This window comes from Streptopelia decaocto (assembly GCF_964273445.1).
Source record: "Streptopelia decaocto genome assembly, chromosome: 2".
NCBI classification, from domain to species: Eukaryota; Metazoa; Chordata; class Aves; order Columbiformes; family Columbidae; genus Streptopelia; species Streptopelia decaocto.
The window spans coordinates 111,740,664-111,756,735 of NC_138655.1; the positions used below are offsets into that span (position 1 = coordinate 111,740,664).

At 36.5% G+C, this 16,072-nt stretch overlaps 1 protein-coding gene across 2 annotated transcripts in view; it reads left to right on the forward strand.

The window, feature by feature from the left end:
• The window catches only part of PDCD6IP (programmed cell death 6 interacting protein), a 35,157-nt gene extending 19,385 nt beyond the window's left edge, over positions 1-15,772 (forward strand). For both annotated transcript variants that reach the window (XM_082043905.1, XM_082043906.1), the window contains exons 8-18: positions 1,934-2,156; positions 2,896-3,019; positions 3,709-3,886; positions 4,289-4,400; positions 5,184-5,353; positions 6,118-6,366; positions 7,702-7,836; positions 8,767-8,861; positions 11,694-11,826; positions 12,176-12,381; positions 13,164-15,772. In XM_082043905.1, the coding sequence (XP_081900031.1) occupies positions 1,934-2,156; positions 2,896-3,019; positions 3,709-3,886; positions 4,289-4,400; positions 5,184-5,353; positions 6,118-6,366; positions 7,702-7,836; positions 8,767-8,861; positions 11,694-11,826; positions 12,176-12,381; positions 13,164-13,332 (1,794 nt within the window). In that variant the 3' untranslated portion in view covers positions 13,333-15,772. The remainder of the gene's footprint in view (positions 1-1,933; positions 2,157-2,895; positions 3,020-3,708; positions 3,887-4,288; positions 4,401-5,183; positions 5,354-6,117; positions 6,367-7,701; positions 7,837-8,766; positions 8,862-11,693; positions 11,827-12,175; positions 12,382-13,163) is intronic.
• Positions 15,773-16,072: the final 300 nt, after the last annotated feature.

The window sequence follows — 16,072 nt, forward strand, 5'->3', positions numbered from 1 at the left end:
CTATAGTTTTTTGCTTCTGTATCTGGTTTCTAGAGTGACTTAGATATAGATGATGTAATGACTAAGGTCTTCTCGTGTTTTAAGTTCGATAACTTCTTACTTCAGGTCCCCTGGTGCTTGGAGGATGAAGTGTCACTTCATCTGACTTTGTAGGATCCGTGTGCAATATCTATTTATTGATATGCAGGAGATTTGAGAGACTTAAATAAGACTATCATGTTGACATTTTGAAAGTTACCATTATGCATTTATTGACTTGGTGCAGGGTGGAGCTTGAAACTTCTTTGTATACTTGCATGACAATGAAGTGCCTCTATGAACTTGTAATAGCAAGTTGTTATGACTACATTACTAGGTGATAGATGAAGGTATATCTGTTTGTTCTTGAGTTTCAAATCTGCCTAGCAGTCCTCCTTTTCTAGGCCTCTACTGTGACAGAATATTAATGTGTTTTTTTTTTTTGTGCTCGCTCTTGACAGGTCTGGCTATATCAAATTTACTATTATGGTTAAGTTGTATAGTAAATTAGTTTGTGTCCATGATTTTTCTTCATGTTGTGTTACAGGAAGTAGGTAAAGTGTGGGGTTGTGTGGGTTTTTGTTTTTAGTTTGTTTTGTTTTGTTTTTTTTTTTTTTTAGTGAAGCCTGGGGAAAAATACTCCATTATTACTTACTTTAGCTCTGCATGTAGTCAAAAGTTAAAATTTTGTATCTTCTTATTTAATACATTTAATAAGATGAAACTCAAATCCTGTTCTCCATAGTTACTAAAAGACTGCTTCTGTAATTAATCTAAATTAGAGACTTAGTATCCTTTTTAATGAGTTTTTTAAAAATGTGGTTGCTATAAAGCAATACTCTCTTTTTATTTCTCTTTTTAAAACTTAAAGATGGATTAAATTGGGGGGGTGTGGAAAATTAGTGTAAATTTTTCTAAATTAAAGTATATATGCACACCCCTGTTTCTTTTCTCATTTTCTGTTTCTGGCAAATGCTGGTTAGACTGTAGCATTGTATCAAACCAAAACTACTGTTGTATGATTTATGGCACAATGGAAAGTGGCACAAAATCTCAGCAAATTTCAAATATACTTCGCTTCAGATGCAGCTCAGGTTCTACTTCACAATCCCAAGAAGTCTGAGTTTTTGAATTGTTGTGAGTTTCTGTATACCTCAGCTGACATTTCTTCTCAGGATTTTGTTTCTACACATTTACAACACAAAGTGATAAGATTGAACAGATACAATCAAAGGACAGTGTTTTGTCTTGCATCTCTCCTGCAGTCAATTCGATGTAGCAAAACCAGATATCTCAGGTTTGCATCTAGGCTGAGCGGACAGAAGCAAAGAGACAGCAGAGACTGGTATTTTATTTTAATTTGCAGTAGGATTTCAGCAGAATTTCTGTAGCTTCTTAGCTCAGGGCTAGGTGGGTGTTAGTGGCAGATGTGAAAAACAGGGGCTCGGGCCTCTTCATGAACATGAGCAAGTGAGCAAGGTTTCAGAAACAATGTAAGAGTTACCTGGAAAAGCAAGCTGTGCGTTTTATTAAGTACCATGAAAATGACATCGTCTTTTTTTTTTTTTTTTTTTTTGGTGAATGGGTGTTTGAAGTGTTACTGCTTCATGATCACTTCTTTTGGATTTTGGGGAGTCATAGTGAAGCTATTGTGAGATAAGAACTTGGTTAATATCTGTTTTAGTTTTGTTCTTTTTTTTTTTTTTTTCCTCCACTAAACTATTTTACTCGGTAAAATCTCCTTTTTCCTTTCTGATACGTAAGAGAATGTTTTCTCAAGGAAATAATAATATTGATCATATGCGTTGGCAGTAGTTACCTGGCTAACTGGAAGACTCATTGGTTTTCCTAGGTATATGTGAAAAGGAGAAAGCAAAGTTGTATTTATTTTAACTGTATTTTTTTTTTTTAATAGCATGCAGCAGACTTGGTGAAAACAGTGGCATCTCGTTATGATGAATATATAAATGTTAAAGATCTGGTTGACAAAATCAACCGTGCACTTACAGCTGCCAAAAAAGACAATGACTTCATTTACCATGACCGGGTTCCTGACCTGAAAGATTTGGATTCCATTGGAAAAGCCAGTCTTGTGAAGTCTACTCCAGTTGTTGTTCCCCTCAGTCAGAAATTCACTGGTAAGCGAAGTGTGTGGTGCGAACAGGGTAATTGTTACCTTGTGAAACACATCACCACCAAAATTCATTTGTACCATGAAAAAGTAAACGTTTATTTTGAATTGTGTTAAATGTACAGGAGTGTTTTTGAAAGTGCCATTTGTCTTTTCCAGTTCGTTCTACTACTTGATGATAAAAAAAAGTACCGGAAGAATAAACCACAGATTGAAAACTGTTATGTGTGATGTGCCTCTCTCTTAAACATTTTCTCAGCAGCTGTGTTTTCTATATTAAACCAAGCTTTTTAGTTTCAGAAGGAACACAAATATATGGGAAAAGTATCCAATTGTACAGTCTTAGCTAACCTACTTGCTGGCCTTCCATAAAGCTGAGAAATTTCAGTTTGTTGGCTGTACCAGGGGAGTTCTGGAAAACTATCATTTCTCATTTTCTTCCTTTGGAAAAGCAGAATTAGAAATGAAGCCATAAGGAAAATCTGATTTGTGATCCTACAATTGTTTTAAATATAATGCCTTTAAATTATTTCTAAATCAATGTCAGTCTTAAAAACCTAAATCTAATCTAAAGACCTGTAGAAATCTATTCACTTTTTTCAAGACACCTTGGGGAGCGCGGGAGAGCATCTCAAATTGTTTAGATCTGTCTCTGTAATACAACCTGTACAAAAGAGCTGTGGGGATGTTTGTGTCCTTTTACCTTCACAGTGCAACTTGAGTAATTTATAATACTTTAATTGCAGACCTGTTTGAGAAGATGGTTCCGTTGCAAGTTCAGCAATCCGTGAGTGTTTATAACCAGAGAAAGGCAGATCTAGTGAACAGGTCAATAGCCCAGATGAGAGAAGCCACAAATCTGGCAAATGGGTGAGTATGGCAGCTTGTTAAATTTATCAAGAGGAGTTACAGAACAGCCTATAAACACTGGTTGCCTTGCAGCCTGCAGACATCCAGATTACAGCCGCATTTTTTTTATTACTATGTGGTTAGCTGGCAAACCATAGCAGGGGCATTTAGAACTACTTTTCTGCAGATGCTAAGACTGAAAGCGTATTAAGAACAAAGAGTACTTAATTCTCTTCAATCTTTCCTCATTTTTAGGAGTCTGACACTTTCTTGGAAAAATTTTCCAGTTCCATTAATCTAGAAGGATTTTCACATTCCAGTGGTCAGCTTGATTGTACTCAATACACGATATTCCTCACCCACATTTTTTTTTCTTTAAATAATAATTAAAAAGTTATATCAAGCTGAAAGATAGGAATATAACGTGAGGCAGTTGGTTCTTTATCTACCAGATAGTTACTACTGAAAGTGTTTGCCATATTTTTTAAGTGCTGAAATACTAGGATTCGTTTAGCTTTTTAAAAGCTTTGAAGCTCATTTTTGGTGAGGTACATACTAGGAATAATTTTAGAGATTTCAATTTGAAGCTTCTGTCCAGGAATACATTATACTCTGTTTCTATTATAATTGTGTGATTGTTTGGATAGAAGTGTTATTTACAGGATAAAACCATCTAAACAATTTGCTATTTATCATGTTGGCTTTCTCAGTGTGTTGGCTTCCCTCAATCTGCCTGCTGCTATTGAAGATGTATCTGGTGATTCTGTTCCTCAGTCTATTTTGAACAAGTCTAAGTCTGTGATTGAACAGGGAGGAATTCAGACTGTTGATCAGCTGATCAAAGATCTGCCTGAACTGCTACAAAGGAACAAGGAGATTTTAGATGAGGTAAGCTCAGCAACTGCCAACACTAAAACATTCTTGAAAAACGCCATCACTGACCTTTTTCTCTTAAATGGCAATAGAAAAAGTGCACGATTATCGAAAATGCTTGTAACTTTAATAGCACTTCAGAAATATGCTATTTAAGTGTTTGGTCCATACAAAAACTGTGCTGTCACACATGGCTGTTCCCTTACCAGTAATTTGTTTTAAAAATTGTTACGGCGAGGAGGAAGCATTCTAAAGAAATTTGAGTGACGTGTGCCTTTCATGCCGGTTTTTCATTTGCCAAATTAAACTTATATAGGATGTATAAGAAGTCTTTGTATTTTCTACACTGGCTGCATATTTTGTAGCTATGTCATGTTTAGAATGGCTTATAATGCATGTAACGTTTTTCTCCTGTAGTCACTAAGATTATTAGATGAAGAAGAAACTACAGACAATGACCTGCGAACAAAATTCAAAGAGCGCTGGCAGAGAACACCATCCAATGAACTCTATAAGCCTTTAAGGGCAGGTAAAGTTCATGTTTCATGCGTTGGATTCTGGGATTGCTCTAAAAATGTCCATTCTCATCATGTAAATTAAAGTAATTTTCAGTGCTCTGATATCTTTAAAGATACAAATTTCAGTTTAGGAGGGGTTATGCCGAAATATCCTCATTGCAGTCAGCACCATTATTTGGAGCTGTGATAGCACAGGGAATTTGCTGCTGGTTTTGTACCATTGCAGTCGAAGCGCACGCTGAAGTTTCAGAAAGCGTATGTAATGAAAAATGGCTTCCCTCCTAAGAAACTGGTTGCAATTACCTCTTAAATATTTCAGTGTACTTTTCTTTGTATATTAACTCTTTTTTTTTTCCCCCTCAAGATGTTATTTTCTCTTTGATTTGGTGGTTTGTTTTCTTCCAGCAGTTATTCAGACTACTTGGATCCATCATTATAGCATGTTTTCTGTGCCCTTAATATGTGTTGTTTTGAAGCTAAGAAGGAACTGATACCACTGCCTCAGTTTGGCAAAGTTAGAGGGATTCAAATCTGGGGAGTAGCTGAAAACAGTGTTCATTCATATATGTTTGTATGCTTCTCTGGAGAATTAATATAGGTGTCTATTTAAATAATATTATGTACTATTTAAAACATAACTTAGAAACTTTTATTTATAAGTCTTAATTACTTCATAATGTGAAGGCTCATAAAAACGTATGAAGACTTGCTGAAAAGCATGAAAACTGCTGTGATGCAAGACTTGCATAAAACAAGCTTTGAAATAATACAAACATTTTCCATCCTACCACCAGAGGGGGCCAATTACCAAAATATTTTGAGCAAGGCTGTGCAAGCAGATGGCCAAGTTAAAGAGCGCTATCAGTCTCACAGGGATACGATTGCACTTCTGTGTAAGCCAGAGTCAGAACTCAATGCAGCCATTCCTTCTGCCAACCCAGCAAAAACGTTACAAGGAAGTGAGGTAAAGTGTTGAAATTTGTCTCTCTTTTGAAAAAAAGTGATGTTCATCAAACCAAGTAAACTTAAATGAATTTATGTGGAAGCTGATCCTTAGCTGCTCTTGTTTCTGTCACAGTTGATACAGGAGCTAACTAACATTTGGAAAACAAGTTGGTTTAAAATTTACTTGAGTGTATTTTGTTACACTTAATGTGAGCAAGTTCAGCCTCCATGGACAGCAAGACTGGTTGATGGTTATAAACAGAACTGTCCTTGATGAATATTTTTGTTATATATGATGGTGGGGTGTAGCGCTCAGGTTCTTGGGGCAGTTAGGCAATGTAAAAAACATGGTCCAGTATTTTAAAGTATTAGGCAATTACATGAACTTGCTTTCAAAGAAAGTCATGTTTCCTCTACAGTGATGTGATTATTTTTCTCATAGGACTGATTTGAAGTCAATGTTTTTGACTGCCTTTTTTTTTTTTTTTTAGAATACCCTATTGGAAGGTATTTGATAAATTAAAAAAAAAAAAAAGATTTAAAAACCTTTGTAGTAATTCAGTGTTATTAGTGGATGCAAATCTTTAGAGGAAAATACAGCTTGAGAAAGGTTGAATATCTTAGTTTTGTTGCATTTTGTCCTGATTAGTCCTCTGAAACACATTTATAAACAAATACTCATGTAGTAGTGTTGCCAGCATCAATGAGGAGTGCAAGATAGTAGAGTATGGTTCCAAGTAATTCCTCTAAACATACTAACTTCTGACAATTTTTATTGCCTAGGTTGTTAATGTCTTAAGAACTTTGCTGGCCAATCTGGATGAAGTTAAGAAGGAGAGAGAACAACTGGAAAATGACCTGAAATCTGTAAATTTTGACATGACAAGCAAATTCCTGACTGCGCTTGCGCAGGATGGTGCTATAAATGAGGAGGCTATCTCTGTGACTGAGTTGGACAGAATTTATGGAAGTTACACACAGAAAGTGCAAGAGTCTCTAAAAAAGCAGGAAGAACTTCTCAAAAACATTCAGGTACAACACGTTGTATGTCTTCCTTCCTCTTAAACTAAGGAGCAGTGATTCCTTTACCTCTCCAGTGCTTTAGAAATGTCACTTTGCTTTCTACACTATTTTGCTTGTTACTCTGCCATAGGCCAATTGATACTGCTGTACTCCTTTCATCACTGAAATATCCAGGGCTATTTTTTGTGTTCACTGGAAAGAATTCTGAATTTTTAGCAAACTTACTGAGAGCTCCAGTGTCAATTCTCTTGGACCTTTTTTTTTTAGCCCGATTCTGCAGATGGCTTTGCCCCTGAAAGAGGCTTAGTCGGTATGTTAAGAAGCTTGTGTTGTGTTTTGTTTTGTTTTTTCCTCTCATGCCATCATAATACTTCTTTCAGGGGTAACAAGAGACCTGTCCTTTCTGTCTACTAGAAGACATTTTGGATATCTGAAGTACATTTTGGTTTATTCCTAACTGGTATTTACTATGTGCTTGACTTGCAGCACGTGCAAAGCTCATGAAAGTAAAAATTAATGAGAATTTCCCAAAGTTTAGTTATAAATTTAGCCTTAATTTGTCAGTATCATTAGAGACAGGTACTTGAAACATCTGGAAAAAGAGGAAGTGCTAGTGCTTGGACAAGTGACAGTAGTGGCTTGAGTAATGATGGGGCCTGTTTGTGCACAAGATAACTTGCAACTTCTGACTGCAACTTTGATTGCAAGAATAAGGGATTTTTTCCAAAAGGGGAAAAAATTGTTTCTAAATGACAACATGGCCCATGTTTATTACAGATTTAGTATTGAGATATCTTTTAACATAACATACTTTTAAAATCGTGATGGACGTTACTTTGATGTTTGAATGTCCTGAAGTTCAAGTTTGGCTGCTTCTGGCAGCTGAAGTAGTCTTTTTAAGTTTGCTCATTTGTTTATTTTCCCCCAAAACCCCTGAAGATGTAGGTGATTCTTCTGTAAGTTTTCCAGTTCCCTGTCCTTTAAATAGCTTGCTTTTAGACTAACTTTATGAATATCAGTGAAGGAGAGAGCCTAATTAGTGTAGCCTCTGAAAGAGAGTCTGCAGTATGAACTTGAGAATTAGCTGAAAGCAGCCCACATCAGAACAGAGAATTAGCCGATACCTGCTGCCAGTGAGTTAATGTATGTGTAGTTCTGAAACAGCCACTGCACTTGGCAGACAGCAAGTGTTGGAAAGTATAATGTGAGGATGGAAGGTGAGGAAATGTAGGTATTGGGAAAAGGTGGTAGAAGCAATGAGTATAATGAAAAAAATAAAGATACAGAATCTTTTGTGGAGCTAGCTTGCATCATTCTCACTGCTTATTTTTTTTCCCTTTTAAGAATGCACATCAGGAATTTTCAAAGATGAAACAATCAAACAACGAATCTAATTTAAGAGAAGAAGTTTTGAAGAACTTAGCTGTAGCAAATGACAACTTTGTGGAACTTGTTGCCAATTTAAAAGAAGGCACAAAGGTAGGGTAATGCTTAAGGGATTGGAAGAATGTTGTGAGTTTTTTTTTTTTATTTGCACAATGAGATGTGAATCAAAAATCATAAGATTTGCTGACATGCTGTATGAGAAGTGTGTTTTTTTGATGTTTTTACTGCAGAACTGGGGATGGTGAGTTGCTCAAATTCTGTTTGTTTTGATAATTGTGAAAGGTGGCTTTGTTCCTATCTGAAAAGTAAACTTTTCTGGGTATTAATTTGTATTAAAATAGGAAGAGGTGTTAATTACAACTGAACTGATGCTGTAGTACCCAGGTGAGCCATTTTATCAGAGGAGTGCTTTCATCTGTTCTTCTGTGGTATTTAATCACCTTATCAAATATGTATTTTATATACTGCTACTTGCATACATGAGGTGAGCAGGGCTTTGTTTAGCTTGCCTTTTTTTTTTTAATCTGGGCTTCTGAAAGGTGTTTCACTGCTTCTGTATTAAGTACTTCTTGCTGGTTTATTGGTAGCTCACCAGAGGAAAAAAGAAAATGAAACTCTGAAATGTCTATACAAATGAAATACATGGAACTGGCTGAAGGCAGTAAAATGAAAAAGAAAGCTGTCCTTTAAACAATAAATAGTTAATCACCAGAAGTAACCTAGTTTTGTTCTGGTTGTAATACATCTTCTAGTTTTCTTAAACAATTTTTGTATTTACACACACACACGTGTGTGTATAAAAACCTAACAACGTTGTATGATATTACAGGGATGGACAAGAGCAGACTAGTATTTGTTTTTGAAAAGCAGAATAAAATGCACTAGGAAACTTTACTGGAATGGCAGGCTCTGCACATTGTAATAATACAACAACTATAACGGGATCAGTATGTAGAAATATGTGAGCATGTAGTCTGAAGGTATTGATTGGGCATGTTATTGTGGTTTTTTTTTTTTCACTAGTTTTACAATGAACTGACAGAACTCCTGCTGAAATTCCAAAATAAATGCAGTGACATTGTCTTTGCTCGCAAAACTGAAAGAGATGAACTGCTCAAGTAAGATTTCAATATTTTGTTCAAGCTTTGTAGAAACAGTTAAGTATTTATCAGGAATTAATCTTTGGGGACACATTTATTATGGTAGTTGTTGAAATGAGAAAGGGAGAAAAAGTGTGTTAAGATCATCACCTTCTCTTTTCCTTAATGCTAAACCCACTTTCTTCTCCCCTGAAAAAAATAGGAAGGTAGATAGTAGAAATAAATGGAAAACTCTACTTTGAAGTCTGATCTCCTCTGCCTATATACAGTTCAGCATGAATCTGTGCCATCTTCTAATTTCACTGTTCTTTCTGGCATGTGTCTGTTAATAATTTTATTTTGTTCTTTTCTGTGAGGAACTTAGGATTTTTGCACCTTGCTCCTGCTGTCATTTTGGTTTGAGTAATTAGATAAATGCTTGAATGTATAATTGCCTTCCATGTGCCCGATGTCACGGGTGAAAAACGGTTCGTTTTCCACCTCTGCTCCCCATAGTCTGATCTGGTCTGACAGTTCACCATTGTTTAGGTATGTGGGTTCTCTGCACTGCTGGGGAGAGAAGTAGATCTTGTCCTTCATGTGAAGGAGGGGTTCTGATGTTGTTGTTGTCCTCCACATGCGATCAATACTGGTGTAGTATGCTTCAGCTGTGAGTTTTAGGCTCTTAAGAGGAAAGCGTAACTGAAAGGCCTTGCCTTATAATCAATTCTTCGGCAAAGCGTGTAGCCTTTTATAAAAAATAGCCAGTTGTTACTAAAGTTTCAATTGGGGAAACTGCAGGTTTTCTGTGCATGTGAATGGGATGCTCAGCCCTCACATTTTTCCTTTCCTAACTTCATCCTTTGCAGAACTATTCTTTTTCAGTTGAGCATTGTGCTTGTAAATTAATTCTTAGTATTTGTATGCAACCCCTTCCACCTCTCTTCCTACATCTATGCAACCTGGAAGCTGCATGCTGCCTAACCAAGCAATATCTAGCATCTCTAATATGTTTGTGTTCAGTATTAAAGCTGTAGGTTTAATATTTGCATAACATGCAGCTGGATCTTGCCGTATCTTTTACTGATTCATATATTAGCTGTTCACTGACAGGAAACCCTGTCAAGGTTAGGGGCAATGATCAGATGTGGGATATTTGTAGTATATATGTACAACATGTATTGCTCAGTGTGCCCAACCCACAATTTGAGCAAATAAAATGTGTGTTTTGCCCCATCCCCCTGCCTCCCCCTACAATAAAAATATTGACAGTAAGCTGCATGTTCACTAATGAAAACAAATTTATTTAGATAGTTTCTCACTTAGAAGTAGAGATTTTTTTTTTCCCCTCACATAATGATTGCCCATTAGAGGATCAGTTTTGATAGAGTTTTAAGCATCACATTTAATGCGTTTGGTCATTTTGTAGTCAAAATACACTTCACTCAATGGTACCACCGTTCTGTAAGCCATTGGTCTTTGAAGCATAATTTAAAGAAAATTGTTAGTTCCATCCCGTACATCATCTTCTAAGATATTAAGTTTTGATTTTGTTAGTTTCAGTATAATACAGTGTTGAATATTCACTTCACTATCAACAAGTAGTTTGAGATATACATATGTAACAGAGCATCAAGACAGTATTTCCAGCTTTTTCTCCATCATTCCTTTTTACTTCGAGGACATTTTTCTTGGAGTTTTTGTTGCAGTCTTGTTTTTTCTACCAAGTGTCTACAAAAGTTTCCAATTTTGTTCTTTGGACCTCACCTTTGTGTGCTGTGTAACAGGAGCCTGTAGTTTGTTGCTAACCAGGATGTGTGACTTTGTCAGTCTCTGTCTTGTGTTTCAGAATGCCAGATATAAAGTTCTAGCTGTTATGTATTGCTCGCCTATCCCTTTTACTCCAAGTTGTCTGAAATAAAGTGCTTCCTAAAGTCTATCTGAAGAATCTGCCCAAGTTCAAATACTGAATCTTGGCATTGAGGAATGCATTACATTCCTTTGAATATGTAAGTTAGAACTACTTCCTTGGAGTTTTCATGACAAGCTGACTGTAAAATTATGCTGCTCAGTGGCAGCTTGTAGTACAATACAACACCAAAGCTTTCTTGTATCTTAGCGAAGTAAGATACCAAAGTATCTTACCAAGACTAATTCTAACGATAGAGGTAACAGTAGAGAGAACTTGAACGCTTGTTCAGATTTTTGCCAGGATTTTTTTTGATAGTTATGCTTACCTAGATATAAATGATACTGCAGACTATCTAGCTTTCTTTTTTTTTTTAAATAGTTCTGTTAGATGTATGGAATTTGCATGCAATACTATTTATTTTAGAGCACTCTACAAACAATACAACGTTGCTTTTCTTCTGTATTTAGGCATCTCTTTACCTATCAAAATTACTTACATTTAGTTCTATCCTTTTCTGTAGCCTTGGTGTTTCCTTAGGTTCTCAGGAAAGCTTCCAAGTTGCCAAATACTCTGACTGTTCTGTAATTTCCCATCCCAAAGCTTTTGGCTAATTCAGTGATCTACATATAGACAGTATTGAGTAGCCTCATCTAGGTGTACCTGCTCCGGCAGGGGGATTGGACTAGATGATCTTTTGAGGTGCCTTCCAATCCCTAACGTTCTGTGATTCTGTGAGTGGGAACATAAAGACTTCATTAGAAAATAATTGCAGCAGTTAATCGGAGGATTGACTAGAGGATTGTTCCTGTGGAGGTGGTTTGGGCTCCAGATTCAGAGCTAGCTCAATGATGATGCTTTAAATGCTACATTTTGTCTGTTGCATCTTTGTAGCTTAGCTTGCTGAAGTGTATAACAAACAATTCTTAAACTAAGCTGTATGTTTTCTCATTCATTTCCAGAGATTTGCAGCAAAGCATTGCTAGGGAACCCAGTGCTCCCTCCATTCCTCTGCCTACATATCAGACCACAGCAGCTGGGGGAAGTAAACCTGCTGCATCTTCAACTCCTACTCCAGCACCCAGGACCATGGTGGTAAATATATGCTATGGAATCAGTGGGTTGAAAATAGAATGTCCATACTTCGGAAGTCCAAACTGATCTGTAATTTGTGTATATCACTCCTTAATGTATTGGAGTATTTGGAAATGTGTTGAAGTGTAATAGAGGGCAAAGTCTAAAGCCTTTGCGGAGAGATTGGTGCTCATAGTTTATAGATTTGAAATGGAAAGCTTATTGCTTTTTACATGCTTCACATTATTATCTGTATAGAGTAAATATAGACTGTCTGTTTGAAGTGAAAATAAAAATCAACCAATCATATAACCACAGCTTTTGATTCCAAGACTTCCAGAAAGAAGCTTAATTCATTTTATCTTGTTAGGGGACTAAGCCACAGCCACCAGCACGGCCACCACCACCAGTGATTTCCGCAGCAACTAGTTCCTCTTCTACATCAGCACCCGCTGGAACAGCTGCCGCTCCTGCTGCTGCTCCTGCTCCTACTCCAGGAGCCAGCGCACCTGCAGCAAGCGCTGCACCTTCACAGGCACAGGGACCTCCCTACCCAACTTACCCAGGTTACCCAGGGTAAGCTATGGGAGGGCTTGAGCAGTTCTTTATTATCCCATTATCTAAAAGCACTTGTTTGTTGCATATGACATTTTAAAATTAGTTATTGTTATAATTGAAGATGTTTTTAGTGTTTGAAGCAAGATGTTTTCTGTTTTGGTTTGGTTTATTTTTTCCGTTTTAATCACATAATTCTTGTTGGAATCATTTGCTGGTACCATTTGTAGGAGGGTTCGTTTTAGTTGCTTTTTTTTTTTTTTCTAAAGGAGAAGGGAGGTAGGACTGCAGCTGCTTGTCAGTGGTTTGTGAACTATTGCCAGCCCTGGTATAATCAGTTTGTGTTTATCTCAAGAGTGTTGGCATATTTCATTTTTCAAATCTTGGTATCTTGCTAAAGGCGATGAAAACACAGAAAAAGTTCTGGTTTCTTCTGATGCTTTTTTACCATGTTTCTGGAGTCACCACAAGGAATTGAAGGCAGCTGCTCTTTCCTTCAGTAGCAGGCTCAGCAAATATTAAAATAATGTACAATGATGTTAAACATAAGAGAATCAATGTATAACAGTTCTAGTTCCAGCAAGTTGCCTTTATGTTACTTTCTGACTGCATTTCTTTTCCATGCATTATAAATTTTTTCATGTTTGATCCTTGAAAGTTACCACACTGTCTGCTGCACAAAAAGAAAAATGGAAGGAAAGCATTTTTGCATGTCTTTCTGTATCTGAGTTGTTATTTACAAATTAACATCATCAGTGTTTTACAACTCAAATGTGCTCTTTTTTTTTTCCCCCCTCACACAGGTATTGCCAGATGCCAATGCCAATGGGCTATAATCCATACATGTATGGTCAGTATAATCTGCCATATGCACCCTCACCTGTGTTTCAAAACCCTGGACAAGCACCATACCCGCCGCCTCAACAACCTGGATACCCTTTTCCTCAACAGCCTTATTACCCTCAGCAATAATGCATCTGCAAAGAAGTTCTGCTTGTTAGAATTTGGGAGAAATTGGCAATAAGCATACTAAAACCTTTAGCTTCAGTTAGTGTACGATACTGAACTGTATGCAGTCTATAACTCCTCTTCATTGTTAACTGCTCAAAAATGTCTAGATCAGTTTTTGATTACACTAACCACTTTGAAAGATCTGTTGCAGTGGTTTAGACTATAGACTAATGCCACAATTAGAGCCTAATTCAGTGGTCTGAAACTGTACACTACATGTTGGCTAGACCAAAATATTTCTTTTCAAAAATTCTATAAGTAATAAATGGGTTCAGATGAGAAAAATGAAGCAGTGCGAGCACTGGGTGTGATATATTCTACAGAAACATACAGCATTTCCCTCTCTATTGGTTTGTATTTTTTTGAGTTTAGTTAAAATATGCTATTTTGTCTAATAATCAAGGCCTTGTAAATCTTCAGTAAAAAAAATAAATTACTTAAGAATGGTTTAAACACTTGGCATTCTCGTTACCGTAAAAATGTGTTTTGTGCGTCTGTAGATTCTTTCATTTGTCCCTTGACTTGCATAACATAAAGATAACTTCTCAAGTGTTTAGCCTTACAACTGATTTCCACCTCTTTTCCTTGATTCTGTATTTTTGTGACAGAATCTATAATTAACCATTTAAGTGTTGGTAGATGAAGTCTTGTGGATAAAATTTTCCTATAACTTTGAAGTGTATTGGACTAATATATGTTCATTACAGACTTAAAAGAACGATTATATTTGTCTCCAGAACACTACATAAAGAGGAGAGATCAGGGTCCCTTTTACAAACCAGTGACTGGTTGGTCTAACCCATGTTTTCCAAAGAAATATTGATCAGAAATGTGTTATGGCTCAAAATAGAGCAACTATTGATTGTTGGAGCTTTTCAGATCATGTTTTTAAATGCTTGCTTTTTTCCCTTGAAAAAATTAATGTATTCCCTCAGGGAGCTTGTTATCAGTGGAGAAGCTTTTTTTGGGGGGGAGGGGGGGAAAGAAATATTTTCTTGTAAGTTAAAGCACATTGAATGTTTACTCATAGATCCATCTTCTCAAGGGATTAATAAACCTGCACTACATTTTGCATTAGATAGCAAAGAATATAAGTTTGTGCTTAATGGCTTCTACCAAATATTTGCTAACCATCTTTCAGTCCTTTTTTTCTTCTTTTTAAACATGCTTGTCTAGTGAGGGACTCTCCATTCTGTTAGCTTTTGACAAACACTACTTGGTTCCATGGGACAGTTAATTTGTTGAGTGTTTCATGCAAGAGGTTCCAGCCTTACAGAATAGCTATCACAGTACCAATGTTAAATGTTACTGCTTTGTTTTTCTATTTAAGTGCCTGATTTAAATATCGAAGTATATTTTAATGTTAGGGGTTTAGAGGGTGCCAGTTATTGTAGCATCTGGGTGGAAACCTCACTGGATCTTGAGTACTCCTCTTCATAAAGAAAGCAGCGTACGTGTCCGTATGAGCTCCTTTCTTTGTCTCAAGTTCTTGCTATGTGATCACTCTGATTACTTGGTGAAGACCACTTGTCTTTATTACTCCCTGATCCTCATACAGAAATACGGATCAAAAGATGAAAAATAAGCATCCCTTATAGAACATAAGTATCTAAATCTAAAAAAAATTATTAATCCTGTAGAAGGTCAGTGATGTGGGGGAACAGGATGAAGTAAGGGAATACAGAGCCGTAGATAAACTGAGCACAAGGACAGGTGCATTTCTTTATAAACATTGCTGAATGGGGTGGCACAGGAACCTCTCCAATTATTTTTTTCACGTGATGCTAATGCATAAGAGGCAAGCGAGGACAATGAGAAAAAGCTAGGAAGGCAACTGTTTGGAACCAGCAATCAGAACCTGATTTTACTCTAACTGGAAAATCAGTAGTTTTCCACTAATTTCACTGTGTCAATGTGAGCAAGTGCAAATCTAAGGCAACCTTTTAAGTTCTAAATTTCTAGCACACTCTGGCCTGTAGATTTTTTTCAGTTCGCGCATTAGATGCATTTGAGCTATTGTGTTTGTTTCTAGTGCCTCAATTTATAAAGCTTATTTTAATGCTGTATAAAAAAAATGTAATTTGTTCAGCATAAAGATTCCAAGAACTGAAATTTCCTTTTTAAAGTTACATAGATCTGGAATCGCTGTTCAAACATTTTTCCAGTTGTGTTACTGCTTGCTTTAGTCTGCTATTATTTGAATATGTATAGAAATCTATGCATTCTGTTCAGCTTTCACATGACCATTTTTTTATCTCTCTTTTATTTTTTTTTTTCTTAAAATAGAAAAATCCAGAAAACTGTATGTATCTGCTTTTAAGCATGCAGCTGTCATGACTTTGGTTGAAATGTTATCTTGTTCCTCTATAGTTTATTAAAAAAAATCAGTTAGAAAACCTGATTTCACGGCTTTTCTCTTGAGTTCTTTGGCTTCAGACAAGTGTTATTTTTGTAAAGGATGGAACTAAGTCATGGTCCCCAAAGTAAGTTTGTGCTGTGGTGAAGGCGCTTGGTGGGAAACAGCAGCCTTTGTATGTGTATATATGGAGGAAAGGGTTGTCAGGCATTGGAACAGGCTGCCCAGGGGAGTGGTGGAGTCACCATCCCTGGAGGTGTTTAAAAGGTGCATAGATGAGGTTCCTGGGGACATGGTTTAGTGCCAGAGTTAGGTTATGGTTGGACTTGGTGATCCTGAGGGTCT